Source organism: Bufo bufo, chromosome 1, assembly GCF_905171765.1.
Source record: "Bufo bufo chromosome 1, aBufBuf1.1, whole genome shotgun sequence".
Taxonomy (NCBI): domain Eukaryota; kingdom Metazoa; phylum Chordata; class Amphibia; order Anura; family Bufonidae; genus Bufo; species Bufo bufo.
This window is the reverse complement of record NC_053389.1, coordinates 10,484,043-10,496,966: the sequence shown is the minus strand read 5'-3', so window position 1 is coordinate 10,496,966 and position 12,924 is coordinate 10,484,043. Positions and strand designations below refer to the sequence as shown.

General features: G+C 46.6%; 1 protein-coding gene across 1 annotated transcript in view; it reads right to left on the bottom strand.

Moving 5' to 3' along the window:
* Nucleotides 1-12,436, bottom strand: part of LOC120987316 — an 80,278-nt gene extending 67,842 nt beyond the window's left edge. The window contains exon 1 of the mRNA XM_040415885.1: nucleotides 12,337-12,436. Coding sequence (XP_040271819.1) covers nucleotides 12,337-12,436 — 100 coding nt within the window. The remainder of the gene's footprint in view (nucleotides 1-12,336) is intronic.
* Between the last annotated feature and the right edge of the window lie 488 nt (nucleotides 12,437-12,924).

Here is a 12,924-nt window from a genome sequence, read left to right as displayed (position 1 = left end):
TGTGACGGGCTCAAAGGTGGTCATAACTACTGTGAAGGGGCACAAAGGTGATCATAACTACGGTGAAGGGGCACAAAGGAGAGCATAACTACTGTGAAGGGGCACAAAGATGGGCATAACTACTGTGAAGGGCCACAAAGCAGAGCATAATTACTGTGATGGGAACAAAGGTGAGCATAACTACTGTGAAGGGGCACAAAGATGGGCATAACTACTGTGAAGGGGTACAAAGATGGGCATAACTACTGTGAAGGGGCACAAAGATGGGCATAGTTACTGTGATGGGCACAAATGTGGTCATAACTACTGTGATGGGCAAAAAGGTGGGCATAACTACTATGACGGGCACAAAGGTGGTCATAATTACTGTTAAGGGACACAAAGGTGAGCATAACTACTGTGATAGGCACAAAGATGGGCATAACTACTGTGAAGGGGCACAAAGGTGAGCATAACTACGGTGAAGGGGCACAAAACAGAGCATAACTACTGTGAAGGAGCACAAAGATGGGCATAACTACTGTGAAGGGGCACAAAGGAGAGCATAACTACTGTGAAGGGGCACAAAGATGGGCATAACTACTGTGAAGGGCCACAAAGGAGAGCATAATTACTGTGATGGGAACAAAGGAGAGCATAATTACTGTGATGGGAACAAAGGTGAGCATAACTACTGTGAAGGGGCACAAAGATGGGCATAACTACTGTGAAGGGGCACAAAGATGAGCATAACTACTGTGAAGGGGCACAAAGATGGGCATAGTTACTGTGATGGGCAGAAATGAGACATAACTACTGTGATGGGCAAAAAGGTGGGCATAACTTACAGTGAGGGGGCCTCAAGGTGGGCATAATAACTGTGAGGGGACACAATGTGGGCATTAGTACTGTGTGGTAGCACTAAGGGGAAATGCCCTAAATTACCCTTGTTATACATTGGGATGGCTCGATCTTGCAGGCCAGCACAGTGCCCCCTTGTAGGTATTTACCAGATAATTCACCATCCCTTCTTTATGTGATTAAGGGACATCACGCTGACCTCAGCAACACCCTGGATGAGGTAGGACCAGTTGGTTCTTTTGTTTATTGCAAGGAGTATTGGTACCGCCGTGCACCCTATGATAGTTGGGACAGTGTTGTTATGCATTGGACGGAGTTAGAGAAGTGAAAAATTTGCGGCGACAGGGTTGGGAAGGGTTCTGGTGGGGGTGAAAAATCTGAATCCTTGCCCCCGGTGTAAGAAAGCCTAGCTACACCTCTTTAGTTGTCCTACATTTATTCCCACCCTCCTGCTCATACAAAGAATCTGTGGATCTGCTGTGGACTTTAGGGTTTTTATATGTACTGTATATACAGCGGCATACATAGCTTGTATTTAGAGGTTCAACTTAAATCTTCTGCACCCAACCTGTTCCAGAGGCCCCATCTACGATATGTCTTCTTCTGTAACCTGGATGCACCCTCTAGCTATATGGTGTACTAGACAGTGTGCACTGTGGCTGCAGATTGCGCACCTCCTATAGATACAGTGGCTCCCCACAGATACTGGATTGGTAGCAGTCATAATCCTTGCTTGCCCCATGGATAAAATACCTTGACCATAGTCCCTACAAGGGCATGTGGAGGTCTTGGAAGGGGGATTTGAACCCACTCTACTAGCTAGGATTTATATGGTCTCCTACTGGTGGCCAGCGAATGACTTCTTCACTCTGTAGCTTCTCCAGTGATAGCACCTGGTCATCTCAGCAGCCCGATTGGAGTCGGGAAGGATTTTTTTCCCCTATAATGAGGAAAATTGGCTTCTACCTCACAGGTTTGTTTTTTTTTTCCTCTGGATCACCTTGCAGGATGACCAGCTGAACTAGATGGACTGAGGGCTTTTTTTCACCCCTACAAACTATGTCACCTGAAGTTTTTTGGATCAGCTCAGTTAGAGGAACCCCTTTATGGTCCAGACACCCCCTTAAGTCAGCCTTGAAACAAAAATAGGAATGGAGTAGAATTTACCTGAAGCCACTGAAATGCAGACGAGCAGTAGGAGTCTCATGGTGACTCTTGTCCTGATGAGTGTCAGCTTCTTACTGACTGCTCTGCAGTAAGACACCTGGCAGGGCCCCTTGGGGAGGCAGGAGCAGGGCACAGGTGACAAGAAGTCGGTGATGTTTGACGCATATTAGTTTGATGTCCCCTGAGTATGAAAAAGTTGCAACAGTGATGCAAATAATCTAATCAATCTTCTGCCACCAGCAGCGCCATAAATGCATTGGGTCAGCCTGTAAGGGGGTGCCCCGATGAGAACCGTCAGAGCACTGACCTACCCCCTCCAGCACACAGAATTCTTCACTGAACCTCCATTGTATGCTTTGCCATATTATGGTATGTAAAGTCTAATATTCTGTACTATGCAGATATTGTATTTGATGTGTAATGTACCGCAATTCTGCCTGTATATATCTGCGTTATTGAATTCCGTTATAGGTTCCGTCAACAGGACTATTTTTTCCATCATGTATAACGGAACCAAACTGAACCGAATTATGTGCCGCCATGTATTAGGATGGAGCAAAACTGAATGCCTCTTAAAGGCTTCCGCTTTGCATTCCTAGAATTCTGTTATATTCAGTTATAACTCTGTTATAATGGAATTTATAACGGAATTCAATAACGCCAATGCGATCCTGCCCTAACCATCCTCAATGGGAGACTATGCTCATTGCTTCAAACTGAGTAAACCACTTGCCGTGTGTCCAGTCACTGCCCCACCCTTTACAGTATGGTGGTCATAAGGCACACCTGTAGGCTTTTGACTCTCTTACATCTGCCGTAGTCGGCAGGATACAAATTCATGCATAAAGTAGACTGGGGAACATGGAAAAAGACATCAACATTTCCACAATTTCACCCCTGGTTTTCTTTTCAATGAGTGTTGCTATGTTGAATGTTCCTAAATACAAGGTGCAGGACATGCTCTTTGCGGTCTGGGTAGAGAGATTGAAGGTGAAGCTCTGCTGTATTAGGTGCCCATGCTACATAAAGCCCACCTCACCCTAAGTTTTCTAGAGGGACACGTGACGAACTGGACCAATGAGGTTCATTAGATCAGGGTTCCTCACCTCCAGTCCTCAGGGCCCACCTGACGGTCAAGTTTTCAGGATTTCCTTAGTATTGAGCAGGTGATATAATTAGTGTCAGTGCGTCAGGACTTACCACAAGTCTTCATTCTGTGTGATATTCTCAAATCATGACCGGCAGGTTGGCCCTGAGAACTGCAGTTGAGGAACACTGCATTAGATGATATCATAGACAGGTTGGAGTCATTTTGCGGAGACATCATAGCTAGTGTTCAGCAAATCAAGGTTAACGAAGTGGAATTTGATCCGAATATCAGGAAAAGTTCCTCGCGCTTCGTGGTAACGAATCAGATATTTTTTTTTAAATGGCTGTTGCAGAAGAAGAGACAAAGAAGCCCGGCAATGAGGGAGCACCCATAATGCCATGCAGCCAGCCAATCAACAGATAGCCCACCACCATGATGTCACAGCCCTATAAAAAGGCTCATCCTGTCCGGTCTCCACCATATTACTGTGAAGTTAGTGCAGGTAGAGCCGTGACAGGCGCTAGGGACTGTGATTAGGATAGACTTTAATTGTAAAATATTGGATAGGAATAGTTGAATAGGAAGGGACAGCGCAGGGACAGTGTAGGGAGATCAATTCTGTAATTAGGGTTAAAAAGTGGTCTAATACTACTGCTATTGGGGTATCCTCATTGTTTTATACATAAGTAATTCTATAACGCCGTAATTGGGGTAAAATAGCGCTCTGTTTTTACAGTTATTTGTTTTTCCACCTTGTTTTATAGATAAGTAATTCCATTAAGCCTTCATTCTCTAATTGGAGTGAAAAAGAGCTCTAATACTACAGCTATTTCATACTTACAGTTACTGATACAGTCCAGTATGTCCAACAGACAGGTACCAGGGCCTTCAAAGGAAATGGGCAGTGGCAAAAATGCTTCTGGAGCTAGCAGAAGAAGGGGGATAGCAGCAGTCGCAGCAACAGGCCAGAGCGGCCAGGGTCATCCAGTGGTCGAGTTTTGACCAGCAACCCAGCTGCCCTTGAATTGTTGACTCAGTCTTCAGCATCACCTCAACTGATATCAGGAACCCACATCCAGAAGTCAGTGGGTTCCTCTGACACCACACTTAGTTGGCATGGGCCAGGAACAAGCTCTGTGCCACCACCTGTCCTGAACCTGCCTCTTTCTTTTTCTGCTTCTTCTGCTCGGGAAGTTTTGTATGCTGCCAGTTCTGCTCTGCTTTTCAGCGAGGACAAGCTTATTGAGGACAGTCAGCAGCTATTGCCCAGCCAAGAATTGGAGGAGAGATCCGCTGCTTCGACGGGAGGCGCGCAAGTAGCAACTATGAGAGTCCCGTGGAAGCAGTTTTTGTGAGCGGTCAGGGATGCAGCCATGAGACTGATGAAGGTGACATCAGTAATATGCAGACAGTAGTGGATGATAATGTATCAGATCACAAGTGGGAGCCAGGTGAAGAGAAGGCTTCATCATCATAATCAGGGGGTGAAGGTGCCAGCTTGCGCATGAGACATCGGCTGAGCCAGAAGGGTGCAAGCATGGCCATGAGTCAGCAGGGTTGCAGATGTGTGAGATATGAAGACAAACATACCATGGTAGACCGTCTGCTACTCTGGAGCCTACCTGTCTAGAAACAACTAGTGGTATACGGCTTCATAGAGGCAGCGACAGGCAGTCAGCATGGAGTGGTGGGGGTAAAATAATATACTCGCCGGTGTGGGAATTTTTCATCAAGTCGCTGGAGGATGTCAGTGTGGCCGTATGTAGAATCTTTGGGAAGAAGGAGAAGCGTGGCCAGGGTGCTCCACCACCTCAGCGGAAGGGAGCTGTGTTTTCTTCCCATCATCTACTGGTCCTAATGCTTCTGCCCCTCCTCCTCCTTCACCTCGCACAGAAGATGAACATGCTCCTGGCCAAGTTGCTGGTACTACAGTCCCTCCCTTTCCATGTGGTTGACTCTGCACCTTTCAGAGAACTGATGGCCTTTGCCAAGCCGAGGTGAAGATTCCCAAGCCGTCATTACTTCTCCAAAAAGGCAGTACCAGCCCTGCACACGTATGTTGAGCAGAAGTTGGGCCAGTCATTGAGACTGTCAGTGTCTGGTACAGTACATGGCAGCGTCAATATGTGGAGCTGTAACTATGGTCAAGGACAATATCTGTCCTTTATGACCCACTTGATAAATATGGTTCCTGCACAGGCACACCAGCAACTTGACCAGGTGATGGCAATGCTGCCTCAGCATTTTCAAGCTGCGATTCCTGCGCCAATGTCCGCCTCTGCCTCCTCATCTTCCACCTTGTCCTCAGCCTTCACTGTAAACACAATTGGAAGTGGTCCTCCAGCATACCACATGTGCAGAGCACGGCAGTGTCACGCTGTTTTGCACCTGGCCTGCTGAGCAAACTGAGTCAAACTGTGAAAGGAACTGCTCCTCGTTCTTCAAGAAGAAATTGAATCCTTGCTGTCTCCACGCCAACTGAAGATAGGAACCATGGTCACCAATAATGGGAAGAATATTGTATTGGCGATGAGTCAAGGAGGGCCGACCCATGCACCCTGCATGGCGTGCATCTTTAATCTGGTTGTAAAGCAGTTCCTGAAGTCTTCCACCCAACTGCAAGACATCTTGAAAATGGTCAGGAAACTTTCCATGCACCTCAGCCACTCTTACACTGCAAAACACGCCCTCCATGAGCTGCAAAGGCAGAATAGCGATCCCCAACATCATCCTATATGCAACATTTCTACACGTCGGAACTTCACCCTCCACATGTTGGATCAACTATATGAGCAGAGGAAGACCGTAAATGATTTCTTGATGATGCAGGTGGACAGAAGTACTCCCCTGTGTAACTTTGACGTTAGCCAGTGGCAGCTCATGTTTGACACCTGCCATTTGCTCAGGCCCTTTAAGGAGGCCACTTTATTTTTCAGTCTCTAATGATCACTTTTCTTCCCTCGCCTACTGAAGAAACCACCCAGCACCACTAGCAGCAGGACATGGAGCAGAACCTGAACCAGCAGGTAATGGCATACTTGGAGTGCATTCCGCCATCCCACATCCAAGATCCCCTTGAACTACTGGGCAGCCAAACCTGATTTGGCCTGGACAAGCTTTCCTGCCCGGCCAGTAGTGTGGCATCAGAGCGGGTGTTTAGTGCGGCAGGGGGCATAGTTAATCTAACGAGAATTTGCTTTTCAACACAAAATTTGGAGAGACTGACCTTTGTAAAGATGAATCAGGCATGGATCAGCCAGGATTTCAACAAGCTAGTGCCTCATGCATCAGTCTAGATCATTCTGGATGCCACACCAGAACACTGGGAAAAATGGCCCGTTACTTCTGGCCACGTGCTTTAGCCACTATTCTGATGCTGCTACCGCCTGATGCCTCTGACATCTTCTCCTACTGCCACTATCTTGGGCTGTTTCTGCCACAGATGTGGCCTACCACCTCACCACTCTGTTACTGGGCTACTATGATGACTCCTCATGCTGTTGCCACCCTCACCACTCTGTGGCTGGTCCACTAGTGTTCCTGTTTGGCCTTGTTGATGTCATTGTTTATTTTACTCTTCTTATCTGTCAGAAGAAACGAAAAATAAGAAACACAACAGATCCCGTCTTTGGAGAATCCACAAGGTTTCTGTCACATGGTCAATATTTTGCATTGGGATTTGATTGTGATTTGGAAGCCAAAAGCACGAGTGGGTCCAAAACACAGAAGACATGCAAATATTCCATTCACGTGTCATCTCTGTTTTGGACTCTCTCATGTTTTTTTTTGGCCTTAGCAATACTGATGGATTACTGACCAAATGCTGACCGAGTAAAGGCGGATGCTCCACAGACAGGATACGTTTTTATGGGGTTGTTCTTATGACGGATGAGAAAAAGGGGAAAATAATCAGTGACGTCAACACAAACTTACTGCTGACACCCTCTCCACTCTGTCGGGGGGACATAACTTGTCTCAGCGTGTAACAGAACAGGTTCTGTAGACATTTATGTGGAATCAGCTGATGGTGTAAAACGAGTGCGCTCTTTCAGTCTATAGTAGTATCTCGGGCCGGTTCTTTTTACCTGTAAGGCTGAGTTCACAATTCAGTTATTTGCTAAGTTTTTGAACTGTAACTGACCAAATAAGTGAAGTGTGAACTGAGTCTAATAGCGACGCCCGCATCTAAAATGTTTTACAGGGTCAGCTCACCTACAGGCCCGCACCTAAAATCTTTTACAGGGTCAGCTCACCAGCTGGCCCTGGCATATCATTTTTTGCATGGTCAACTCACCAGCAGGCCCTGGCATATAATTTTTTGCATGGTCAACTCACCAGCAGGCCCTCGCATATAATTTTTTACAGGGTTAACTTACCAGCAGGCCTTCACCTACAATTTTTTACAGGGTCAGCTCATCTGCAGGCCCTCGCATATAATGTTTCACAGGGTCAGCTCCCCTGCTTGGTGAGCTGCGAGAAGGCAGCGCAGCTACATTGAGCGCCTGTGCCTTCTCAAACAGCTGATTGGTGGGGGTCCCATGATGTACACAGCATACACTCTCTCTGCAGACTGAGAAATTACTGATTTATGATGTGCTTTGTGACAAGTTAATTTGGATCAAATCGATCTTTTTTTTTAAATTCATTGAATCGTCCGAATTGAATTTTTGAAAACTTCGCTCATCTCTGGTTATGACAACCCTATAATCCAACAGCATTAGTCGTGCTTGCACACTATAGGAAAATGTTCTGGACTATGCGTAGTCTCACAGTCCTGGCCACCAGAGTAGGCAGTACTTTTTCCAATAGTGTCCTAGATAACTCTGAGTAGCCACCCAGTGGTCGTGCTGTGAACTGCAGCCTGCCACCAAGTGGGAGCTCCTTACATACAGATTATACAGTCACCACTAAAGAAAGCTCACGACATGCAGATTATACAGCCACCACTAGAGGGAGTTCACTACATACAGATCATACTGCCATCACTATAGGGAGCTCACGACATGCAGATTATACAGCCACCACTAGAGGGAGTTCACTACATACAGATCATTCTGCCACCACTAGAGGGATCTCCCTACATATAAATCATACAGCCATCACTTGAGGGAACTCCCGATATTCAGATTATAGACCCACTATTAGAGGGTGCTCACTACATAAAGATTATACAGCCACCATTAGAGGGAGGTCACTACATACAGATTATATAACTATCACTACAGGGAGCTCACTACATACAGATCATACAGCCACCAACAGAGGGATCTCTCTACATATAAATCATACAGCCATCAATTGAGGGAACTCCCGATATTCAGATTATAGACCCACTATTAGAGGGTGCTCACTACATAAAGATTATACAGCCACCACTAGAGGGAGCTCACTACATACAGATTATACAGCCACCATTAGAGGGAGCTCACTACATGTAGATTTTACAGCCACCACTAGAGGGAGCTCACTACATACAGATTATACAGCCACCAGTAGAGGGAGCTCACTACATGTAGATTTTACAGCCACCACTAGAGGAACCTCACTACATACAGATTATACAGCCACCAGTAGAGGGAGCTCACTACATACAGATTATACAGCCACCAGTAGAGGGAGCTCACTACATACAGATTATACAACCACCACTAAGGGGAGCTCACTACATACAGATTATACATCCACCACTAGAGGGGCAAAGGTTTAAAAGTAATATCAGGAAGTATTACTTTACTGAGAGAGTAGTGGATGCATGGAATAGCCTTCCTGCAGAAGTGGTAGCAGCAAATACAGTGAAGGAGTTTAAGCATGCATGGGATAGGCATAAGGCCATCCTTCATATAAGATAGGGCTGGGGCTATCCATAGTATTCAGTATATTGGGCAGACTAGATGTGCCAAATGGTTCTTATCTGCCGACACATTCTATGACACATTCTAGAGGAGCTCACTACATACAGATTATACAGCCACCATTAGAGGGAGCTCACTTTATACAAATCATACAGCAACCACTAGGGGGAGCTCACTACATAAAGATTATGCAGCCACCACTAGAGGGAGCTCACTACATGTAGATTATACAGCTACCACTAGAGGAACCTCACTACATACAGATTATATAGCTACCACTAAGGGGAGCTCACTACATACAGATTATACAGCCACCACTAGAGGGAGCTCACTACATACAAATCATACAGCAACCACTAGAGTGAGCTCATTACATAAAGATTATGCAGCCACCACTAGAGGGAGCTCACTACATACAGATTATACAGCCACCACTAGAGGAACCTCACTACATACAGATTATATAGCTATCACTAAGGGGAGCTCACTACATACAGATTATACAGCCACCACTAGAGGGAGATCACTACATACAGATTATACATCCACCACTAGAGGGCGCTACGGGTTCCTACCACTAAGCTACCTACGGAGTGTGAACAACGGTCTGAGAGGTGCTAAGATAACACTTACGGCCAACTCCCACATACCTCCAAAGTGAGATCACTCAGGCAGTGGGAGAGATGATAAGGCTGTAAGCTCCACCTATAACAGGCCATGTGACACAGGCTACCAGGTGCAACAGAATGCTACCAGCAGTACGCAATGGCACATTCTAAACAATTCAAGAAAAATAACTGACATAAAGTGGCCATGGGAGCAAATGCTCAAAAACCCCAAACACTGTAGCATGTTTGTAACCGGGGGAGCAATTCCTCCGCATGTGATCCGTTGCTAGCGGCAATCCCCAGCAAAAATGCATACAATGGAGGATGTCGGGAGCCACCATGGCCACTTTATTTCAGTTATTTTTCTTCAGTTTCCTACATACAGATTATACAGCCATCACTAGGGATATCTCACTACATACAGAATATACAGCACCATTAAAGGGAGCTCACTACATACAGATATATACAGCCACCACTAGAGGGAGCTCAGGAGATTACTACATACAGATATATACAGTCACCACTAGAGGGAGCTCAGGAGATTACTACATACAGATATATACAGCCACCACTAGAGAGAGCTCGGAGATTACTACATACAGATATATACAGCCACCACTAGGGGGAGCTCAGGAGATTACTGCATACAGATATATACAGCCACCACTAGAGGGAGCTCAGAAGATTACTACATACAGATATATACAGCCACCATTAGAGGGAGCCCAGGAGATTACTACATACAGATATATACAGCCACCACTAGAGGGAGCTCAGGAGATTACTACATGCAGATATATACATCCACCACTAGAGGGAGCTCAGGATATTACTACATACAGATATATACAGCCACCACTAGAGGAAGCTCAGGAGATTACTACATACAGATATATACAGCCACCACTAGAGGGAGCTCAGGAGATTACTACATACAGATATATACAGCCACCACTAGAGGGAGCTCAATCTGGAAAGCGCCTCATGTATGGCCAAAACGTCATAATTGTACACAGCCGCAAATATCAATTAGTCTTCCTTGTTTTGCAACGCAATTGCTGGAGTTTTTATATCTTCACTGAAACGGGGTGGGAACCCGACTTCCAGCGGCAAACGGACGGCAGAGTGCCACGAAGTTTTGCTTATATATGTAGATATTATACAGTCACCAGTAGAGGGAGCTCACTACATACATATTATACAGTCACCAGTAGAGGGAGCTCGCTACATACATATTATACAGTCACCAGTAGAGGGAGCTCACTACATACAGATTATACAGTCACCACTAGGGGGAGCTCACTACATACAGATTTTATTACAAGACCCGGAGGCTCGTATTGCATTCTCCTTCTTTACTTCTGACCAATAGCAGCAAAGAAAATAGAAAAATATTGAAACATGTGAACAGCCCCTCCCCATAGTCCCCCTATAACAGGCCACACCGCCTGCAGAACCTCCTCTTTCTTTGCTGCTGACCGCAGATAAGTAGTGGGATTTATTGCGACCCATATTCCTAGTTTTTTATTTTGGGGGTTTTAGTTTTTTATCTGTACTTGCTTCCCCCTTTTGGGGCTATTCTAGAGTGAATATATATATATATATATATATATATATATATATTTTTTGTCCCTCTGTTTATTAGGTTTTTCCCTCTCATCGCCTGTTTGGTTATCAGGGAGTTAATTTTGCGCCTTCCCTCTCTTTATTGTGGAGCACTTTCATCCTTATCTTCCCTTGTTCAGCCTTACTGTGCCCTCCTCTGTTCCTTCCCCCCTTGTCGGACGGACCAAATTCCCGCCGTTTCTTACCTCTGTGCGGCTGCGGCGGCTCTCCCTCTCTTACTTGCAGGCGCGCCCGAGATATCGCGAGATCTCGGCCGCTTCCGCTTCCGCTGTACGTCTGTGTGGATCGGAGCTGCCTGCCGCCTCAACCCGTTCCTCGGCTCTTCCTTTCAAGGTTTTTTCGGCTTATTCCTTTTCTCTCTGCCCTGGGGCAAATCCCTATCGCCAGCACATTAACCCTCTACTCCCCCATCGCCAGCATATTAACCCTCAACTACCCTATCGCCAGCATATAGCAGAGCTGGTTCAGTATTACTTATTATAGATTATTCTATTCTCAGTCATAACTTTCCAGCAGGTCAATATGCCAAAAAATGTGCATAGTGGCCAGGGCCCTGCAGAAGAGGACTTTCCTCTAGCTGAATTAACCCCTGCGGGGGAGGATGATCATGCTCTGGCCCCTTGTGACCAATCCATTGATTTTCAGGCGTCACTGTCTAGCGCCATAGCTGCAGCCATGGGATCTATGACTTCGGTCATATCCCAAACTATTGCCCAGGCCCTTGCTGCCCATCCGACTACCTCCCATACCCCGCAGCCCGCCATGGTGTCCTCACCCACCGGGCCAGGGATTTCTGCCTCCAGAAAAAGAAATAATAAGGGTGATGATGTTTCCACCAATGTTGGCGCGCTTGGTCTGCGCAAGAGAGCCTGTACGCGTCAGGCAGAACGCACGCACAATTGGAAAAGTGCTAGAGCAGTACAGGAATTGGATTCCGACTCTGAGGTCGAATCCGAGGAGGAGGCTATGGATGACGCCTTTGAGGAGGCAGAGGAGGACCCATCAGGGGTCATGGATGATAACCCCCTACCCGGGTGTAGTTCCCTAATGTCCGCTGCAGAAGGAATGCCTGCATCTTTAACGGACCCCTCTGGGGAACCCTTGTTCGACCCAGATTCGCTCCACCACCCCCGTTCGGCTGAGTGGTTACCGTTGGAGCACGTTTCCAAATATTTGGAGGCTCGAGTGCGCTGCCCTCTTTCCAAAGAGGCTCGCAATAAGCTTAGGGCGGAATGCCCCAGACCTGTCATCCCTAACAGGGTATGCGAGACTCCTGCTGTCGACCCCAAAATGACGCAGTTCCTCGCAAAATCCGGCTGGAACCCGCGTCGGGGTCTGGAGTCTGCGTTAAGGTCTTGTCAGGATAAGCTCCTTGACATCTTTGGCCCGCTAGCTAAACTATTTGACCTGGCGGAGGTAGCAAAAGCAGAGAACAAACAGGTTGACCCTGTGGAATTGCGCGAATGGGTACAACGTGCCATTTGCATAGCAGGGAACGTAAATACGTCCCTGGCTATAGAAAGGCGGAAAGCCATTCTTTTCAAAATCGAACCCAAACTATCCAACCTGGCTCTTACAGAGGCCGGTAAGGAGGCCCAGGGCCTATTATTTGGAGAACCTTTCATTAAGGACCTAGGGAGGTTTGTGGGGGCTTTCACTGCCCTAGACAAGGCCCAAAGCTCTATGAAGAGAGTTTTCCACGGTAGGGTCTCTACCAGGGCCGGCAGCTTTAGGGGCC